The 12,778-nt window shown below is 40.3% G+C and overlaps 1 protein-coding gene across 2 annotated transcripts in view; it reads left to right on the top strand.

Annotated features, from left to right (window-relative positions):
* The window catches only part of EHHADH (enoyl-CoA hydratase and 3-hydroxyacyl CoA dehydrogenase), a 33,004-nt gene extending 20,905 nt beyond the window's left edge, over positions 1-12,099 (top strand). The window contains exons 6-7 of one of the 2 annotated variants that reach the window (XM_081137912.1): positions 6,171-6,512; positions 8,950-12,099. In XM_081137912.1, the coding sequence (XP_080994038.1) occupies positions 6,171-6,512; positions 8,950-10,211 (1,604 nt within the window). In that variant the 3' untranslated portion in view covers positions 10,212-12,099. The remainder of the gene's footprint in view (positions 1-6,170; positions 6,513-8,949) is intronic. The other variant, XM_081137913.1, reaches the window with a different exon arrangement.
* The last annotated feature ends 679 nt before the right edge of the window (positions 12,100-12,778 follow it).

Below are 12,778 nucleotides of genomic sequence, written 5' to 3'. Positions count from 1 at the left end.
TTAAAGTGGTTGTTTTTATGGTATGTGAAACATATCTCAATTTAAAAAATACATGTAAAATTTTTGTTTCCTTTTCCCATTTGTAAAAATGTTCCATTAATTCAGCCTATTCCCACCCCATCCTGCCCCCCAACTCCACTGCTGAAATATTGACTTGAAAAATAAAACAAAAAGATCAAGAGCACGTATTTAGTTTTCACATCCAATAGGAAAGGAGAGAAGGAAGGGAATTTCCAAGGGCAATGTCGCAATCAGCAATTTTGGAACCAGTTATGTGTGGGAGGGGATTGCAGAAGGTTAGCATGTATCTAAAAATGTGATTTGGGAAGTCGCTGCAAATTACAAACTTAACGTGTGTCTGGGAAAGTTAACTGTGAAAGTTAGTTAGTTTCATGCATCTTAATGCTCTTGTTACATGAATCTTCTCAGACTACTGCAGTGCAGTAGATTTAGCAGAGAAATTCAGAATTACTTGGCCAAGCCAGATTGCTTTGGCTACACTGGGGAGAGTAGGCTCCTGTAAAATGCTATTTATTTGCGCTTGCATTTGGCCAGTAGCCTGCTTTTACCCAAACTGAGTAAGAACTCATTACCACATGCGTGTTTCTGGCATGAAGCTGAAAGTGCATGCTTATTCAAAGATGGACATGAGACATCGGACTGGGACCTGCAACTCAGGAACCTAATACTCTGCTATTGTCCCTGTAATGAACTCTGGTCCTGTGACTGTGACTGCACTGGGCTGTGTTAGCCATTTTTAAGAATTCTTATTTTGCCTGAAGACCTCGGTCTATCTGTTCATTTTGATTTTGTGGTTTTAAAAAAATCTTAGTGGTTTCCTCTTTCTTTCTCTTCATTTTATCTTTTATTCAGATAATAATTTATTTTTACTCTCTGTGAACATTGATATAAACATATTTTGCAAGAGCAGAGTGACTTATGTAGGAGGCCTACGCACGTGTCCAGATTTAACTTCCTTTGGATGTACTGCCCAACTTCTTTGGATGACCTCCTGCAAGCCAGGGAAAGTACAGTTGCTTATCTGCTCTTTGTAGAGCTTCTATGACAGACTCAGCTTGGTGTTTATCAGAATTGGAGAAGAGAGAATCCTTTATGCCTTAGGAAACCATTTCTATAAATGGCATGTTGTATCTCTCTTTGTTTTAGTTAGGAAAAAAATCTCTTCCTGTCAGTTTACCAGAAAGGGAACAGGGAAAATAATCACTTCCTTTTTTTCCATTAGGAACACTTTTTTTTTTTTTTTAATCAAAACTTGAATATTACGCCTTAGAAAACCTCGAAGAATTAAGAAAAAAATGTGAATGAGTCAAGGAAAGAATTCAACTGTAATAAGCATATTTGAATCATGAATTAATTCTTTTACCCATTTTCCTGTGCAGCAAAATGCTGGTACTGAGCTGCTCACACTTGCCTCTCTTATTATGTAGATACAGCTGAGTGATTTTAACACTATCAGGACTTTAAAACTACCAAGTGTATAAGAAATACACTTTGAAAACACCAGACCTGTGGACTCAAAGGGCAAATTCTGAATATATTTTGTAGTAATAAACTGAAGTTGTAAGATAACATCCTTCAGTTACAGCTACAGCAAGAAAGGGATAGGAAATTGTACAGGGAAAAATGACCTATGACGGTGTCCTGGTCCCAGTCTCTCCAGCAGATGCACTTCACTTTACCCTGGGCGGCGCTGGACAAGTGCCTCGGGCAGCTCCCAGAACGCCCATCTGCAGCCTGAGAGGTTCTGAGTATCCCCAGGGTTATGCTGATCAGCAGTATTTACTGTGCACCATTAAGCAGGCTTTGCTTTATTTTCTTTCCCCCCTCCCCTCCCCTCCCCTCCCCTCCCCTCCCCTCCCCTCCCCTCCCCTCCCCTCCCCTCCCCTCCCCTCCCCTCCCCTCCCCTCCCCTCCCCTCCCCTCCCCTCCCCTCCCCTCCCCTCCCCTCCCCTCCCCTCCCCTCCCCTCCCCTCCCCTCCCCTCCCCTCCCCTCCCCTCCCCTCCCCTCCCCTCTCCTCCCTTCTTTCTCTTCTCTTTCCTTTTCAGTTTCTGGCCCAGGGAAAACTTGCCAGGAGCTGTTGCTGTCCTTGATACAGTGGCTGACATAACACTTTGCTCTTGGACCTCCCAGAAGCCACACGTCAAAATCAATGGTTGAATTTTTAAAAAAATACTCATGCCCAGACCCCCCCTTTAAGACTCTTAGTTTAGTCTATGTTGGGGCCTGGGCATCTGAGCCTTTTAAGCTCCCCAAATAACTCTGATGCGTGCTGTGGTGCTGAGAATCAGCCCGGCATGGCGGAAACAGTGGCCACGTCCCCAGGACGGGGCTATGCCTGTTCCCCGCTCAGGCTGCAGCAGCCCTGTTTATGCCACAACACCGACAGCTCGGCCCCCTTCCCTCGTCCGCTTGGTCCACGCACAGCGGTCCTCTTCCTACTGCCCCCTCCTGTCTTCCTTCTGGGCCACCAGCAGTTAAATCAGGCCTGGGGAAGGTCTGCGCCCTTCTTGCTGAGCTCGCCTCTCCTCGGGCGGAGGAGCTAACTCCCTGAAAAAGCAGCAGGTCATGGGAGCCTGCTGGGTAGATCTAGTGCATGCTCTCCAGCCGCGGCCGGGGCAGGACTGCGTGCACTGCCGTCTTTCCCCCTTTCCCGAGTCCTGTTCCCGACATCATGTTGTAAATCAGCAACTGAAAAATCCATTCTTCTCAGTTCTACTAATAATCAGGCATTAAAATATTCTCCCCTCCTGTCTTAAAAAGGTTGAAATTATACAATGTTTCACAGATATACTTCCAAGTGCACATGATTACACCCTAACCTTACTGTCCGTTAGACACGTAGTAACACAGGAACGCCAGACAGGCTCATATGTCTTCTTATAGTGAAATTGCTTATGAGGTTTGGCAGGTTTTCTGTGTAACCACGTGTACATTTTTGATATAATGGTTTATTCTTGAAGAGATGGTAGCACATTTTAGAAAACAGTTTACGGTATACCATTTTAGAAAACAGTCTTGATAATGTAACTTGTTATACACTTATTCTTTTTTGCAGCTTTAGAATCATTCTAGGGTGTTATTTTAAAAAACAGACAATAAGGTTTCTGGTTAGAAATTTATATATCATGTACATAAATGGAAATATTTATATTTTTATGCTATTAAATACTTATATCCAGGAACATGGGCTCTCTCTCTCTTTATTAAGGTCTTATTTAATGTTCTTCAATAAAATGTTATCTTCTTAAAGGTCTTGTACCTTTCTTGATAGATTCTTTTCTAGGAATTTTTTAACAGCTCTAATGAGGCATAATTTACCTTATAGAGTTATGCAGCTATCCCCATAAATCAATCTTGAATTTGTTCACTACTCCAAGAAGTCCCTTCATGACTTTTTGCAGCTAGCCCCCAGCCCTAGGCACCCACAGATCTTTCCATCTCTATACATTTGTCTTTTCTGGCCATATGCTATACTTGGCATAGTATAATATGTAATCTTTTGCATCTGGCTTCTTTCAGTTAGTATAATGTCTTTATTGATTTCAGAGAGAGGAAGGGAGAGGGGGAGAGAGAGATAGAAACATCAGTGACGAGAGGGAGTCATTGATCAGCTGCCTCCTGCACGCCCCCCACTGTGGATCAAGCCCGAAACCTGGGCATGTGCCTTGACTGGGAATTGGACCTTGATCTCCTAGGTCCTAGGTCAGTGCTCAACTGCTGAGCCACACCGGCCAGGCTATACCACATTTTCTTCATTTATCAGTTGATGGACATTAAGATTGTTTTCAGCTTTGAGCTCTTATGAATAATGCTGCTATGAATATTCATATAAGTTTTATATAGATGTATATTTTCATTTCCCTTGGGTGGATTCCTAAGAGTGAAATTGTTGGGTTGAACAATAAGTTTATGTTATCTTTTTAAGAAACTGTCAAACTGATTTCTAAAGTGGGTGTACTGTTTTACATTCTCACAAGCAATGTATGAAGGTTCCAGTTACGCCACATCATTACCAACATTTGATACTGATGTCTTTTTTATTATAGTCATTTTAGTGGGTCTGTATTAGTTATATATAGCTGCATAACAAATTACCCCAAAATTTAGCTGTGTAAAATCAAACATTTATTAAAATCTTACAGTTTTCTTGGGTCAGGAATCTGGGCATGGTTAGCTAAGTCCTCTGGTTTAGGATTTCACAGAACGTTACATTCAAGGGTGTTGCAAGGATTGTATTCATCTCAAGGCTAGACTGGGAGAGAGGATCTGCTTCCAAGCTCCCCTGGGTGTTAATAGAATTCAGTTCCTTATTGTCCATTAAACTAAGCGCCTCAGTTCCTGTCTGGCTGTTGGCTGAAAGCCTCCTTCAGCTCTGCTACATGGGTTTCAACAAAGGGCAGCTCACACATGGCAACTGGCTTCCATCAGAGTGAGGAAGTGAGAGCGCAAGAGAGGGTGAGATTTTTGTACTTCAGTCTCAGAAATGAGGTTGTTTAGAACCTGCCTACACGTTCATTGTGGTTTGAATTTTCATTTCTCTAATGATTAATGGTGTTAAACATCTTTTCATATGCTTATTAGCCGTTTGTATATCCCCTTTGGTGAAAAAAGGCACTCAATTTTTGCCCGTTTAAAAAATTGGGGTGTTTGCCCTCTTATTATTGAGTCATCAGAGTCGTTTATATATTGCAGATAAAGATCCTTATTAGATATTTGATTTTCAAATTGTATTCGTTTTCTATTGCTTTGATAATATATTACCACAAGCTTAGTTTAATCAACCCAAATTTATTTTTTACTGGTCTATAGGTCAAAAGTCCAGTAGGGCTCTTACTGGGCAAAAATCCTGGTGTCAGCAGCTTCACTCCTTTCTGGAGGTTGTAGGGGAGAATCCATTGTTGGCAGAATTCAGTAGCTTGTGTTGTAGGACCAAGGTCCCTGTGTTCTTGCTGGTTGTAAACAGGGCTGTCCCTAGCTTCTAGAGGCCAAGGTCGTTCTCTGTTCTTGGCCCCCTTCCTCCGTCTTCAAAGTCACATCATCCCCAATAGGTTGAGTGTTTTCCATGTTGCATCTTTCTGACCCTTTCTCATCAAATCTCTTCCTCACTATAGCCAGGAAAGGTTCTCCTCTTTTAAGGACTCCTATGATTAGATTGGGCCAACCTGGGTAATACAGGATAATCTCTACATCTCAAGGTCTTTAACCTTAATCACCTCTGTAGAGTCCCTTTGCCATGTGAGGTAATAAGCTCCTAGGTTCTGGGATTAGGAAGTGGACATTTGGTGGAGGGGGTGGGGTGGGCATATTTTCTGCCATTCTGTGGCTTATCATTTCATTTTCTTAATGATGTTTTTTGAAGTACAAAAGTTTTTAGTTTTAATAAAGTCTAATTAATCAATTGATTTTTCTTTCATGGATCATGCTGAAAACACTTTGCCTAACCCAAGGTCACGAAGATTTTTCTCTATGCTTTTCTAGAAATTTTTATAGTTTTAGCTCTTCAATTTAGATTTATGATCCATTTTGAGTTAATTTTTATATATGGTGTTAGCTAATGATCTAAGTTTCTTATTTATTTATTTTTGCATATGGATATCCAGTTGTCTTAGAGCTATTCGTTGAAAGAACTTTTCCTTTTTCTCTGTGAATTATTTTGGCACCTTTGTTGAAATGAATTGGCCATAATGATAAGGAAAGAGAGTTCTCAGCCCTTTCATTGATTTGTATGTTTATCCTTATACCAATATCACACTGTCTTCTTCTCTAGGTATTTTTAAGTTTTTGTTACTATTGAGAATCAAGTTGAAACTGCCTTGAATCTAAAATATTATTAGCTCAGAGCTATTTTCCTTAAAGTGACTGACAGATTAATATTTAATCTATTATAAAATTGGAACAATAGGAAAATTCTGCTTTTATGCCTGAATTAGGTAACTTGAAATTGCTTTGGATCCATTAAATTCTCATAGAACTGAGTTGCAAAGATGTTAGAGAGTTTGGTATTCATGTTACATTAAATATCTTGTTGAAGAGCATTTAATTTTGTACTTTGAATTTGAGCAGATTATTATCACTATTATTATTGATTCATTTTCCCTTAGTGTAAGGAACATTTCCAAAGACCTGATTTTCTTTCTTATTTCTTTCAGATCAGCCTCTAGAATCCCGTAGACTCTGCAACAGACCCGTCCAGAGCTTGCCCAACATGGACTGTATTTTCAGCGAAGCCCTAATGAAGATGCGGAAGCAGCACCCTGGGTGCCTTTCCCAGGAGACCTGTGTCCGAGCAGTCCACGCTGCCGTCCAGTACCCCTATGAGGTGGGCATCAAGAAGGAGGAGGAGCTGTTTATGTACCTTCGGCAGTCAGGGCAGGCCAGAGCCCTGCAATATGCGTTCCTGGCTGAGAGGAAGGTGAACAAATGGTCAGTTCCTTCTGGAGCATCCTGGAAAACAGCGTCGGCCCGGCCCATCTCCTCGGTTGGCGTTCTCGGTAAGAACATGGGGTCGTTAATGTCCTTCTCCAAACCTGCACGTGTGAAGTGCTGCCACCATTCGCTTAGGGCCACCTGGTGCCAGGTTCTATGCCAGATATATTACATGTGTTAGCTAACTTAATTTTCAACCCAGCCCATGAACTATCTTCATTTTACGTGTGAGGCCTAGAGAACAGATCTTCTCAACAAAGAGCTAAGCACAAGTGGCGTGAGAGTCTGACACTAGGTCTGTCTGAATCCAGACTCTGGGCATTTTTCATTTATCCCAACCTCTTCCTTATGTGAATCTGTCACTCCTGGATTTCCCAACAGTGATTATCATTTGTACCACTTTTTTTTTTTTAATTTTTTTTTTGTTTAAAATATTACAGATGTCTCTTTTTCTCCCACATTTTAAGGTGTGTTCTGTCACTCTTACAGCTAGGCATTTGGAATGAAATCTCTGTCTTTCTGGTCCCTAGAGCCATTCACTTCTCCTCATTCAAAACCACTATCTCAAATCCATTTGAACCCTGAAACAGTAGAGCTTCCCTACTTTTGACACCTGGAATTTTCCCAAATAAATGCCTTCTTTCCTCAGAAGCTAGCTCTCTGATTGATCTCTTTGGGCCACTTTTCTAAGCTTCACTCGCTCTTCGTCTTGGCCCAAGAATGGTCTTTTGTGGATTTTAAACCCTGTGAAATGGGAATCAAAATGTTATATGTTTCAGTTCATGTACAATCTTTTGCAGAAAGAGGTTCATAGTTTACTAAAAGCATCAACTTTCTTAACCCTCACCCAGTTCTTTAGCACCCTACCCAACCTGGAGGGAAAGAGCCCACTCTATACATCTTCTTAATCTGTTATCTCAGTCAAGTTTTAGTATAAAATAGTATGTCTTTTTAAAATTTTCAATTACATTTGGCATACAATATTGTATTAGTTTCGGGTGTACAACATAGTGATTAGACATTTATATAACTTACAAAGTAATAACCCTGATAAATCTAGTACCCATCTGACACCAACCATAGTGGTACATACTATATACCATGGAATACTACTCAGTCATAAAAAAGAATGCAACCTTACCGTTTGCGACAACATAGATGGACCCAGAGGGTATTATGCTAACTAAAACAAGTTAGACAGAGAAAGACAAATATCATGTGATTTTACATATATGTAGAATCTAAAAAACAAAATAAATGAACATGTAAAACAGAAACAAACTCATAGACACAGAGAACATTTTGATGGCTGCCAAATGGGAGGGGCTTTGGGAGATGGGTGAAAAGGGGGAAGGGATTAAGCTGTGCAAATTGCTAGTTATAAAATGGTATGTCTTTAATACAAACACATTGTCCTCCTTCCAGCACCGAATGCTCACTTATGATTTCTTAAGGAGGCGGATAAATAGTGTGACAAAGAAATTATGAGTGTTCCTTTTTTTGTAATCTTTCAGCAACATCAGTATTTGTTTCTGGTTGTATACCTACTTGTTTCTTCTTCCCTATATTCCTTCAAGTCAAGAGTAACTAATGCAAAATAATAGCCAAACAAGTTTATCGGTATTGCTTGTTAACCATTGTTTGAGAGATTCCCTATTTCTCCTTTGTTAGCCTTTTAAAAAAGGCTTCGGGTAATCTGGCATGGAATGTTTAAAAGATTGAAGTTCGTGGTTTTTTTTTAAGTATACGCCACATTGCTCTGAAAAGTATTTGAGGAAAAAAAACATGTTTTAAACATACAGAAGACAACATGGATAGAAATAAACTGAGTTCGGTTGTTTCACCTTCTTTGTGTTCATCCCCACACTGCTCTGCGTTTCATCTTTGTGATGCAGTCTCCCCCTGCGCCCTGTGCCCTCTGGAACTTTCCTACAGCCTCACCTGCTTCACTAATGGCTCCCTCATCTGTCTTCTACTTGAATCCTGGCTTACCCTGGGCACCTGCTTCTCCTGCAGCCCTCTCAAGAGAATGGTACTGCTTCTCCCATACTTCATGGACCTCAGCGTCACTGCCAATTCCTCTTTCAGGCCATTGTTCCTTTCAGGACAGTCTCCTCTGTGGTCCTGCCATCTATTTCAGTCTCTCTATCCCTCCTCATTACTGTCATTGCTCACTCGCATTTGCTGACAGTTTCGGTACCTGCTCACAGTTATCCAATTGGGCCTAAATCCTGCTGCCATCCTGATTGTCTCCATCGTCTGTGTGGACAGTTCCTGGAGCCCTGCCGCTTGAGGTTCCTTTACCTCCTCAGATCCAGTGACATGCGCCTCACTTCACTTCTATGACCCACATCAATGGCCTCAATATAGGGCTTTTCCTTACCCTGACATTTGACATCTCACCTTTTCACCACATTTCCACAGAAGCCTTGAATCCACTGAGTAATTTTCCAGTTCTCAATACCATTGAATCATTTTTATCTCCTTTACTCTTATTTACAGGCCTGGGAACAATGGGCCGAGGCATTGTCATTTCTCTTGCAAAAGCCAAGATTCCTGTGATTGCCGTAGAATCAGACAAGAAGCAGCTAGAAACTGCAAACAGGATAATAATCTCCATCTTGGAAAAGGAAGGATCCAAAATGCAGCAGAGTGGCCACACTTTGTCAGGACCAAAACCCAGGTTAACTACATCTATGAAGGAGCTAAGTAGTGTGGATTTAGTCATTGAAGCAGTGTTCGAGGAAATGAGCCTGAAGAAGCAGGTCTTTGCTCAACTGTCAGCTGTGTGCAAGCCAGAAGCTTTTTTGTGCACCAACACATCAGCCCTGGACATTGATGAGATTGCCTCAGCCACTGATCGTCCTCACTTGGTCATTGGCACCCATTTCTTCTCCCCAGCTCACGTCATGAAGTTGTTAGAGGTTATTCCCAGCCGATACTCTTCCCCCACTACTATTGCCACTGTTATGAACTTATCAAAAAAGATTAAAAAATTTGGAGTAGTTGTAGGCAACTGTTTTGGATTTGTTGGGAATCGAATGTTGAATCCTTATTACAATCAGTCATATTTCTTGTTAGAAGATGGCAGTAAGCCAGAGGAGATAGATGAGGTGCTGGAAGACTTTGGTTTCAAAATGGGACCTTTTAGGGTATCTGATCTTGCTGGGTTAGATGTGGGTTGGAAGTCTCGGAAGGGGCAAGGTCTTACTGGACCTACACTGCCTCCAGGGACTCCTGCCCGAAAGCGAGGCAGCAGGAGATACTGCCCAATTCCTGATATGCTCTGCGAATCAGGACGATTTGGCCAGAAGACAGGTAAGGGTTGGTACCAATATGACAAGCCATTGGGCAGGATTCACAAGCCTGATCCCTGGATTTCCAAATTTCTGTCACAGTACAGGGAAACGTATCGCATTGAACCACGTGTCATTAGCAAGGATGAGATTCTTGAGCGTTGTTTATATTCACTCATTAATGAAGCATTCCGTATCTTGGAAGATGGGATAGCTGCTAGCCCAGAGCACATTGATGTTATCTACTTACATGGGTATGGATGGCCAAGGCACAAGGGTGGGCCCATGTTTTATGCCTCCACAGTTGGGTTGCCCACAGTGCTAGAGAAGTTGCAGAAATATTACAGGCAGAATCCTGATATTCCCCAACTAGAGCCTTGTGACTATCTGAAAAAATTGGCTTCCCAAGGAAATCCTCCTCTGAAAGAATGGCAAAGCTTGGCAGGACCCCCCATCAGTAAATTGTGATTCGGCCTTTCAGGTTATGCACTTCACATGCTGGCATCAGGTAACGCTCCCTGAATTTTATTGACATTAAGTCCAAAGGTCCAAATTAAGAATGCTCTGAAATACAAAGTTAAAGAAATAATCAGCTAAGCCTCCTCTTTGGGTCTTCTGTCTGATGATTCTAATGGGTCACATAGTCACTGATGTGCTTCCTATGCCTCTGAATCTGTCCCTATCAGATAAACTGTTTCAATCTCAATGAATAAACTCATGTTAATACCTTAACAGCTGAGAAGAGAGCCTCAGGAATAAGTTGAAGTTCCCAAGTGCCTTTATCATTGGAGAAATATGTAATCAATTAATAACTGATAAAAGCAACTAAGTTATAAATTAATTTTGACTCCTGTCAGACTCACACACATAGCACTGATAGGAAATCTCATGGATCCTTCATTCAACAAACATTCATTGTGCCTCCCCTGAGCATCTTGCACAGCACTTGGCAGACCTAGAGCCCAGACGGGCATTAATCCAGCATAGATACCTGTGACGAAGTTCAGTCAATAGTCTCGGAGGTGGAGTGGAGATAGTTGGCAGGGTAGAGTCAGCAGTGAGGGTCTCTGTCGGTGAACATGAAAAACTGCCCAAGGAGAGGCAGGGTATCAAAGACAGAACAGAGTTGAAGTTGTAGGCAAGACACAGTTGGAAACTGCTGAGGGTCCAAGTACTTCAGACCAGAATGGGGAACTCAGAGTAGCTTGACGAGTCGTGTTCAACATATTGCTCCTGTCTGAGGCCCAGTCACGCATGTGCACAGTTGTGCTTGTTGCCTGCAAGGGACTCTATTGTTTGTTGATAGTTTCCTCAAGATGAGGGGATGTCTTGGTCTTTCTTTACTCTTCTGTTCACGGAAAAATAATAGATAGTAAGCAGTAGGTTGTTGACTTAGTGTGAGAAGGGATCTTGGAGAACATCTAACCTCCTCTGATTCTGTGTTAGATTTAGATTCTGTAACGATGCTAGTTTTCCTGTCATGATAAGCCTTTATGATGTTGGATGTGAAAATGGTTGAGTCTTGAAAAATCTAAAATTGTTACAAAACAAATTTTGTATAATTTTGTTATAATTATAAGACTTCTCATTTAATGTTTTGTGTGGTTAACAGTTGAGGGCTTGGTCAACACAAAAACTTGTACACAAATGTTTAGAGCAGAATTATTCATAATAGCCCAAATTGGAAACAAATGAAATGTCCATCACTGATGGATGGATAAACAAAGTGTGGAGTAGCCATACAATAAAATATTTGGCCATAAAAAGAGATGAAGTACTGATACATGCTACAAAATGTCTTGAAAATATTTTGCTAAGTGAAAGAACCCAATCACAAAAGGCCACATACTGTGTGAACATTTATATAAAATGTTCAGAATAGGCAAATCTATAGAAACAGGAAGCAGATTAGAGGCTGCCTAAGGCTGGAATGATTTGGGGTGAGGAATGGTATAGGATTTCTTTTAGGGTTAATGAAAATGTTTTGAAATTATTGTGATGATTACATAAGTCTGTGACTCTACTAAAAACCACTGAGTTGTATACCTTAAATGGATTAATTTTATGGTGTTTAATTATGGATCTCAATAAAGTTTTTAATAAATAAATGGGCTCAGGTTGTTATCCTTCAGTGTGATGCTGTTTTCACAATATTTTCACCTGTGAACTCAAACAAAACTATCAAAAGTTCTGATAGAGAAATCTTGAATGAATATACTACGCTTTTCATTGTAAAAACAACAAAAATACAAAATACCCCCCTAAAGTGGGCCTTGAATTGCAGTCCAATTTAGAATAATTTTTAAGATGTATATTGCTGGAGTTTATATAATTTGTCCTTGAAATTAAAGACATCAATAGAAAAGATTCCTGAAAGTAGTAACTTTGTCTCCAAAGTGAATTCTTTTCAAATTAATATAAACACACACACACACACACACACACACACACACACACACACACTAACTTTTTCTTCTTTAGACCTTTAGTGGATTTTATTTTGAGTTCTTAAAATTCATTTTTACCCTACACTATCTTCTATATCAGGGCTTTGAGAGTAGAGTGTCTATGAATAGGTTTTATGAGTTAATAATCCCTGAAATTTTATGCTAATGTTTGTGTGTATGTATCTGAATGCATTTCTTAGCAGATACCATATTCTCATAAGTGTTTATGATCCAATAAAGGTTACAGACGAACACTTTATATATAAGTAAAACGGGAAGAAGAAATATAAGTTTATTTTTATTTTATATCAAAGGAGGCAAACCTAATTCTAATTTGTTGGGTCCTCATAAAACAATATAATGAAACCTTTCCAGCATATACTATCTCATCCTTGAAAACGCACTTGCTTAAAAGGCTTATTTTGTTGTTGTTAATAATTTTAAAGCTACCTATTTTTTTTAAAAAAAGCTTCTGAATGACATTTTAAAAATGTATTCTAATGGTAATTCACTCTGATGAGAACGATATATTAGAAGCACACTTGAAGCTTTGCCATAATACTCCAGCTTTAAAGATGAGACTAATGA

The sequence above is a fragment of the Miniopterus schreibersii genome, assembly GCF_964146895.1.
Source record: "Miniopterus schreibersii genome assembly, chromosome: 5".
Classification (NCBI taxonomy): Eukaryota; Metazoa; Chordata; class Mammalia; order Chiroptera; family Miniopteridae; genus Miniopterus; species Miniopterus schreibersii.
Note: the sequence above shows the minus strand (reverse complement) of the source record. Positions and strands in the feature narration are given on the sequence as shown.